Below are 8,183 nucleotides of genomic sequence, written 5' to 3'. Positions count from 1 at the left end.
TAATATATTTTGGGAACCCCTTTTAGGAACATGCCCCCCCCCCCCCCCCCCCCCCTTGAGGAACACATGCTTTGGGCTTTCACCGCAAGCCTCCCTTAGTATCAAGAGTTAGTCTCTATGACAAGCTCAAAACTTATTAAATATAGAATAGCGCTAGATTGCGAATTTGGACACGGGACGAACACTATTGTGTTCAGGCCAATTTCTACATTCTGTAGATATGCTAAATGAGCAAATTTAAACACTTTCCATAATTAGCATTTGGGACCGAAATGAGACCAACACTAAGGGCATGATAGTGAGGTGTTTGGTAGACACGGTAAGCTATCATTCAGCAATATTGAGGGACTATTCTCAATATGCGAGGGTTCTTGATACTAGCAAGTGCAAGTCAATGACAAGAGTTTCTCAAACCAGGCCGAATATGTTCAGCAACAAACACATATACCTTATGTTTATCCGATTTAAGTACACGGTCATTGACCAGTTTCTCAACTAGCTCAAGTGGGAACAATAAAGGGAACCAACTGTACCGACCTTCTACCGTCATGGCAGTAAGGAAAGAGTGTCCATAAGGATTGGCCGACAAGTATCTTTCGATACCCGAAGTCACATTCGCGACATAGGTTTACCTTTGCAATTGCCACGAGCTGCCGATGCTAGTCATGGGATCAGTATTTGACGAGCATTCTTCTACTTGTTCGAGTGGAGTCTGCCGAACACTTAGGCCATGTACAAGTGGGACAACAATGGCACTACAACTCTTATCATCATCCACCTGTAGAATACAAAGTGGATGACTTGGTGTTAATTTGTTTTCCCCATCTTATAATACATGGTTTATTTAAAGGGTTTATTGTTCAGTGGAAAGGACTGTATCCGGTGTTGCAGTAAGTTGGACCACAAGTTTATGAGGTTCAGCATGATGTCCAGCAAGCCAATTCTCCAGAAATTATGTATATGTAGCTATTGAAATGCTTCATACAAAGGGATCATGAGCAATTAATACCACCTACAGATCTGTCAATGCCTCCTCCTGACATTCCTCTATATCCCAACCCATTTACAAAAGAATTTTGATGGTCTTCCATTATCCCGAATAATGTAAAGGCCAAGTGTACAGCTATGATGCCGTATACTAATACTAACATAATGGGATTTTGGTAGTTATTGCATGCTCCTATATATAAATTAGGGTTTTTAGGCTAATTAAGATATATATTTTCTATATTCCCTTTCCATATTCCAACCACTCAAAATAAACACTCACAGTTTCATAAAATGTCTTAAATGTGTTACATCTTTTATTTATATTTTGTAATCTAACTGGCATGGTGCTACAAAAACAAGAGGCGCTCAAGCTTGCCAAAGCTAGTTTCCAACACCTCGGCAGAGAAAAAGGAGCATCCACTGCTTACCTTGCATGCGTGGCTTCCCCTGGTACCTCTCAAGCACGCCATGACGATGCCGTATCCCAAGGTTCCCGACCCTGTCAAGAAGTTGTTGATTACTAGCACCGCTTGGCGACTTGATGCATCGCGGCGGCTATAGTGTAGGGAGGTGGGATATCGAAGCGGACATCCAGTCTTGGTATGGTCAGCTGCCCGATCGACCCCCCCTCTACTCGTTCTTCACGATCTATTACTGGAACTACCTCTCGCAAATGGTAGGTCTTTTCCGCGACAAACACGAGGAAATCTTTGGATCTTTCGAGTCAGGCACCATTGCGAGGCCGGAAGGATGCTTGTTCCGCCGGGGCGTCGCCACTCCCTTCTTGCTCGACTTCTTCAACTTGCCCGACAAGCTGGACCTGGTGCAAGACAGGCTCGTGAATTACATGGAGATCACTGGAGCTCGCTTTGGGGTGCTCACGAATCTCAACTCGTCGTGGCTGTGCAAGAGGGCTACGGCGAATGAGCTCCTGGTCTCGTCGCAATCGCCGGATCCTCGCGTGGGCGTGGAGGAGACCAAACAGGAATTAAAGAGAAGTATGAGAACGCGAGTGAGGGGTTAACGCAGAAGAAGGATTGGGGTGGGGACGAGGGTGCCAAGGCGATGCTCAGGGACGAATACAAGGATGCCAAGAAGAGCATTGCGAGGCACGATGGCGTCGCAGAGGCCACTGACGCAGTGGAGCTCGCGGACGCAGGGTCACACCAGAAAAAGGATTGAAAACAAACAATCCGCTCGCAGTGGAGGTGGAAGGAAGGACTGCCACCGCTGACGGGCGTGAGGAGCGTGCTGCCCAAGCTCGACTTCTCTCCCGTCCTTGAGATCTTGTGCAAGCTGAGCAACATACGCAAGATCGTCGACAAGGCAGTCACGGACGATGGATTCAAGGAGGCAAGTGGATACGCTACCGCTGCATCGCGATGGCAACGCTAACCAGACGGTGTTTGCTGTTCGAGCGAAGTATGCTGGACAAGACGTGGTGGTGAATATCAGGGACTTGACAAGCCATTACAAGGCTGGTATCAATCACGGTCTGGCCACGCTTGCTACGGAGGTGGACTGCTACACGAGGCTAGAGAACGTACAGGGCTCTGCGGTTCCCAAGCTTCTGTCGTGGGGGTTCCTCAAGGGGGCGATGTTCGTCTTCGTTATGATGACCGACGGTGGTTTCAGCGCGCTCGAGCAGTGCTCCAATCCTTCGAAGTTCATCTTAAGTGACGAGGGGGAGACTCTGAAGCAGGCGATGGAGTGCTTGCGCGCGATCCACAAGCGTGGGATTGCCATCCGCGACATCGACACGTCCAAGGTTGTGAGCAAAGTCGACGAGGCTGGGAAGCTGCATGTTAAGCTAGTTGGCTTTGGCGGTGCCCTGATCACGGAGGTTTTGTCCCAAGAGTGGTATGAAGCTACTGCCAGAGACGTTGCCCTGCTCGAGAAGGCATGTGATCCACTTAGTCCTGAGAAGTTGATAGCGGAAGTTGATAGGAAGCGATTGTTGGGGAAAGCAAGACGTGATGAAGAACTGCAGGCGAACAGGTAGGCGAACGGACATCTAGGTAAGGTATGATATCTGGTATGTAGGGGCAACTTGGTCTGTATCCTTTTCAGCTCTGCTTTATGTTTTTAGTGTCATGTTTGTATTTTTCTTCCTTTTTGTTCTTGCAACTTCTAGCAAGAACTTGGAGATATTTAAAATCGATTGGAAAGGCGACCCTCCACTCTTTCTCTCGAGCAGTGCGGCTGCCCTTCGATGCAGACACAAGCTGACCTCTCGTAGCCCTCTCTACAGTGTTGCAGTGGACGAAGCAGAATGACAGGAATTAGTGAAAAGCTCGTCGTGCGACGGGCATGATGTTGACTGACATCTTCGAAGAAGAGCTCAGGATCAAAGTTTATCACGCCATAAATAAATGACATTGTCGTCTTAGTTTTAGATGGACAAGTCATTCTTCTCTTGGACATTTACAATTGAGGACCATCCACACATGGCTGGGAAGCTTCATCCCCAGAGATCATCGCGATTTTGTTGTCACAGAACCCCCTTTTATGTTTTCCCTGCTTGGTCTGTTCGTGGCGTCGGTCATTCCAACAATTGAGTACGATTACACGATGGTAGGCGGTACATTATCCGAGAGATAATGTGCTTCACATTAGATAAATACCAAGCCAGCGCATTGTTTAGAAGTTTCAGAGATTCAACGCGGCGGTTCTTTGGTGCTGCGAGTCAACACGGGGAACACGACTGCGCATCTGCAAGCAAGAGTCAAGTGAGTAGCAGGACAAAGTTATGGCTGTAGGGTCCCATGCGTGAGAGTTGACTCTGGGAGGAAATCAGATTGCTTCTAAAAGGAGGATTGAGGGGGAGGAGGATCGGGGGAGATGGCGGCTTTGCTCTTATCCTCGTTGCTACCGCTGCTGCTGCTGCTGCTGCTACACACTGCTTCAGCCCTTCCCCTTTGCCTCAACCAAGGTGAGCGGTACCAAGTTTGAAATTTTCTTAGGGGTTTCTCTCGTCACAGAGGCTCCATTGCGGGATGTCGGTCAGCTCAGATTTTGCTCCCAGTACTCGGGGACTGGGTGCTGCTCGGCATCGGACGATTCGGCCATTGGATCCCAGTTTGCGGGTATGAATATCTCCGATGCAACTTGCGCGAACTACATCAAGCAAGTGCTTTGCTCGGTACGTGGCTTCTTCAAACAACTGCGTGAATTGAGCTCTCTCTTTCCATGGATAGAAATGCGACTCCTTCGCTGCTGACTTGTTTGGTGGAAGGAGACTCCGATCCGTCCCCCTGCTGTGCAACTCTAGCACCGGGCCCTCCAGCGGAGGCGGATACTGCTTCGATGTTTGGGATGCTTGCAAGAACCTCACCATCCCGGGCTCGCCATTTTCTCCTAGCCTTGTGGGAACGCTGCCACCGGGTTCGAGCCTGTCGGAGAACTCGTCTGCAAACGAGACACTTATCGAGCAGTGGCAGTCGAATACCAGCTTTTGTGAGGCTTTGGGATTGCCTCAAAAGGTGGGGCAGTTTTGCTTCGATGGGAGCACGTACAACTTTACCGTAGAGCAAAACGACGTGCCTCCCGCAGGTGTATGCTTTGACAAGGTTGGGGAGGACAACTCCATTGGTCTTGTTCCTCATCCGGATGGATCCAACAGGGCCTTTGTTGCGATGCAAACGGGACAGATATATCTTGTTCTTCTTCCGGACGAAGGCTCCAACACTAGCATCAAAGTCGACAAGGCGGCTCCGTTTCTCGACATCAGCAACTTCATCATATCTGACAGAGAGTTCGGCCTCATGTCCGTGGCCTTCCATCCCGAGTTTGTGAAAAACGGCCGCTTCTTTGTGTCTTACAACTGCGACAAGCAGAAGTGGGCCGGTTGTGGTGGCGCGCGCTGTACATGCAACGCTGATGTTGGTTGTGACCCTTCCCAAGTTCGCTCTTCCGACGGGACGCTTCCTTGCCAGTACTCGAGTGTCATCTCTGAATTCTCAGCCGGCAATGCAACCATATCACCTTCGCAGGTAGAAAGAGTTGTTTTTTCTTTCTTTTTTTCTCATCTTTGTTAGTATCCAGGCTCTGAAAGCGAACCCGAACGAAGTTAGGAGGATACTGTCCATGGGCCTTCCTTACACAACTCACCACGGCGGTTTACTGCTCTTTGGACCTCAGGACAAGTACCTGTATTTCATGATGGGAGACGGAGGTGGCATAGGCGATCCTTTCAACTTTGCTCAGAACAAAAAGTCTCTACTTGGGAAGATCCTTCGCCTCGACATTGACAAAACGCCAAGTGAGTCGATTCTCTTTCTAAGCGTGAGGTGCCGCGTTTTTACCTTGAACTTTCTGAGCAGCCGATCAGGAGGTGTCTACCTTGGGACTGTGGGGAAAATACTCCATTCCGGAAACTAATCCATTCCTTCGGCAGAACGATTCACGTCCTGAGATATGGGCTTTGGGCCTTCGGAATCCCTGGCGGTGCAGTTTTGACAGCGCAAAACCCGAGTACTTCTACTGCACGGACGTTGGACAGGTCTGTACATTTCTGTCTCTGCTTTGGCTGCTGAGCTTATCAAACGAGCTTATCAAGCGTTTCTGTGCCGGTTGCAGAGCATCTACGAAGAAGTGAACCTGGTTACCAAAGGAGGGAATTACGGATGGAGGACGTTTGATGGAGTAGCGAACTACAGTGCCCCGTGGTCACCAGGTGGAAACACGAGCCTTAATCCATTGCAAGCTATATTTCCCGTTGCAACTTACCTCCACGACAGCGTTAACAAGGAGCAAGGCTCAGCCTCCATCATCGGTGGCTCCGTTTCGAGATCGTTGCAGGATCCGTGTCTCTACGGCAGGTACTAGGCCTCTTATGTAAGATGAGTTCACATTCTTTGGTATCGCAGGTACCTCTATGCTGATTTATACGGAGGAAACATCTGGGGAATCACTGAAACTCCCGAGGGCAGTGGAAACTACACGAGTGCATCACTGAACTTCAGCTGCTCCGGCTCGACTCTGGCATGTAAGTATGTGAGCGGCAGTCCACTTCCCGATATCGGGTTTGTGTTTGCGTGGGGCGAGGATAACAGCAGAAACCTGTACATGCTCACTTCGGCTGGCATCTTCAAAGTTGTCAACCCCACCAAGTGCAACTTTACTTGCACCAAGAAGCTTCCCTCGTCAGTAACAGCCCCAGCCTTAACTCCCATACCCACACCTCCTACCGTTCAAGTCGCAGCACCACCACCATCTCCAGCATACGCACTAGCCAGGCCATCTAGTCTCTTAGTTGCCGCTCTTTGTTTCTGGATGCTTTTCTACAGATGAAGCGAGTGCCTAGTTTTGTAAGTGTGTCTATGTAATATATGGAACTTCTTTGCATGCAACACCAAGGTTACAAGGTGACTCTTTGAGTTTGTGTATCTACTACTGAGGCTGAGTCTGTGGTTTCACGTAGCAGCTGCTGATTCTCTAGATCGTTCGGGTTTGGACCTCTTTCAAATTCCCTTAGAAGGCTCCGAAACGTTGACGACATTCGGCGAAGAGGTCCTTGGGCTCCTGCATTGTCGTTGGTGAGAGCTGCGAGCGAATGCCTCCTATGAACTGCTTGTGCGTCATCGGCTCGATGCTCGTCTCTCCTCGTCTCAAGGTCGCACGAGAACCTACGAAGTGGATACTTCAAGAGTGACTGTGGAATGATGTTTAGGCCGAGCACTGTTTCCGGGAGTTGATGTGCTGCTGCTTCATCCAAGAGCTGCTCCTGGCTCTGCCCCCAAATCAGTGCGTACAAGCCGACGATGACAACGCTCCCCCCTATGATGCTGCGGTGATCACGCTGGTCAAGTTTTGCTTCTTGAAAGTGATAACATTACACGTACCTTCCCAGCTGCAGGTCTTCCTTGAGGAACACCATGCTGAAGAGAGCTGTGAAAATCGTTTCCAGTGGCTGGTACGCGGCAACGATCACCGGTCCCTGTGTAAGGACTCCCCATGACTGGATCGAAGACACGAGAGCAGAACCAATCACTCCCTGCGCCAAAGTTGATACTTGATCAGCAGAAAGTGAAAGAAGCCTTGATCAGAAGTGTCTTACAGCATACAGGATGGCTAGAGCTTCTGAAGTGGACGTGATCTTCCAGTTATTCCACTTGTAAAAAGCTCCCAGTAATGGCGTCTGGATCGCACTTGAGAGGCATGTAAACGCTGCAAACGAAACTGGGGATGGATATCTGTCCAGCACTGGCGCCTAGAGCATATAAAACAACGTTAGAGATAGTGTAGTGTAAATAAAGAGTGGCATTTCATACCTGGAGGATGAGAAAGCCTCCAAAGGCGATGCAAGCGAGTGTCAAGAAGAATGCTCCGATCTGCCAGGATAACATGGAAACGCTAAACCCCAGCAAGCGAAGAGTTTTCCTGGCGTCGGCCTTGATATGTGACCCAGTGGTCCCTGCAGTTGAAGAGATGGAGATATTGCTCTTGATGACAACGGGTCCCCTATAGATGGAGAGAATAAGCGAGCCACACAGTCCCAGCAAAGACCCAAAAATTTTGAGCTGTCCATCTCGTCTCTTTAGATCAACTTTCTCCAGCCTAGTGTCAAAACGAAGAAAATATAGATCTATCAGTATCACACACCAGTATCACACACCTCCACAGAGCGGCTATGACGAAAGTGAAGACTGGAGTCGAGTTTCGCATGGCCGAGGCGAAGATGGCCGATGTGTACTTGAGCCCTGCCAAGTAGCAGACTTGATTAACGGTGACGCTGGAAACGAAAGGCCAATGGTGAACTCTAATTCTTATCACTGTGTCGTGGTTTCGTGACTCACCCGAGGAATCCCAGTCCAAACAAGTAGAGCAGCGTCCCAAGCTGTGGCCGCTTGTGCTCGCTGTATATCCCGGGATCGACATGGATGAGCACAAACAAAGATGAATCTTACCTCTCTGTCCAGGCTGCTACGGCTCCAAGTACCAGTGATGCAACGCAGTTGCGATAAAATGTGAAAGCCAGTGGATGCGTGCCAGTAGCGAGTGCGATGCGCGACAGAATCTCAAACCCTGCAAAGGCGAGCTGGGCGAGCATCAGGTAGCCATGCAACCGTCCTTGCTGCGACAACATGGCGCTTTTCCGAGAAGTATATAAACTCTAACAGTGTGTCTGATGAAGCGAGCGAAGGGGATGTTGTGGCGGAAGGAAGAAGCGAGACCCGGGTGCGTTTGACAAG

The 8,183-nt window shown here is 49.5% G+C and overlaps 2 protein-coding genes across 3 annotated transcripts; one reads left to right on the top strand and one right to left on the bottom strand.

Moving 5' to 3' along the window:
• Positions 1 to 3,660: 3,660 nt before the first annotated feature.
• Positions 3,661 to 6,341, top strand: LOC9644918 (HIPL1 protein). The gene is made up of 7 exons (XM_002984201.2): positions 3,661 to 3,922; positions 3,972 to 4,132; positions 4,188 to 4,982; positions 5,035 to 5,251; positions 5,313 to 5,491; positions 5,569 to 5,810; positions 5,859 to 6,341. Exons 1-7 carry the CDS (start codon positions 3,832 to 3,834, stop codon positions 6,280 to 6,282), a joined length of 2,109 nt encoding a protein of 702 aa, XP_002984247.1. The 5' UTR covers positions 3,661 to 3,831; the 3' UTR covers positions 6,283 to 6,341.
• Positions 6,309 to 8,168, bottom strand: LOC9644917 (WAT1-related protein At3g18200). Of its 2 annotated transcripts, XM_024689224.1 has the most exons (7): positions 7,899 to 8,168; positions 7,788 to 7,847; positions 7,607 to 7,723; positions 7,263 to 7,548; positions 7,049 to 7,201; positions 6,834 to 6,985; positions 6,309 to 6,776 (listed from the first exon to the last, which is right to left on the bottom strand). In XM_024689224.1, the coding sequence occupies exons 1-7, from the start codon at positions 8,075 to 8,077 to the stop codon at positions 6,350 to 6,352; spliced, it is 1,374 nt and encodes a 457-aa protein (XP_024544992.1). In that variant the 5' UTR covers positions 8,078 to 8,168; the 3' UTR covers positions 6,309 to 6,349. The 2 variants fall into 2 exon arrangements, with proteins under 2 accessions (XP_024544992.1, XP_024544993.1); XM_024689225.1 differs by having other exon boundaries at positions 7,607 to 7,691; positions 7,788 to 7,944.
• Positions 8,169 to 8,183: the final 15 nt, after the last annotated feature.

This window comes from Selaginella moellendorffii, unplaced genomic scaffold, assembly GCF_000143415.4.
Source record: "Selaginella moellendorffii unplaced genomic scaffold, v1.0 SELMOscaffold_61, whole genome shotgun sequence".
Lineage (NCBI taxonomy): Eukaryota > Viridiplantae > Streptophyta > Lycopodiopsida > Selaginellales > Selaginellaceae > Selaginella > Selaginella moellendorffii.
The sequence above is the reverse complement of the archived record's forward strand: the minus strand, read 5'-3'. Positions and strand labels throughout refer to the sequence as shown.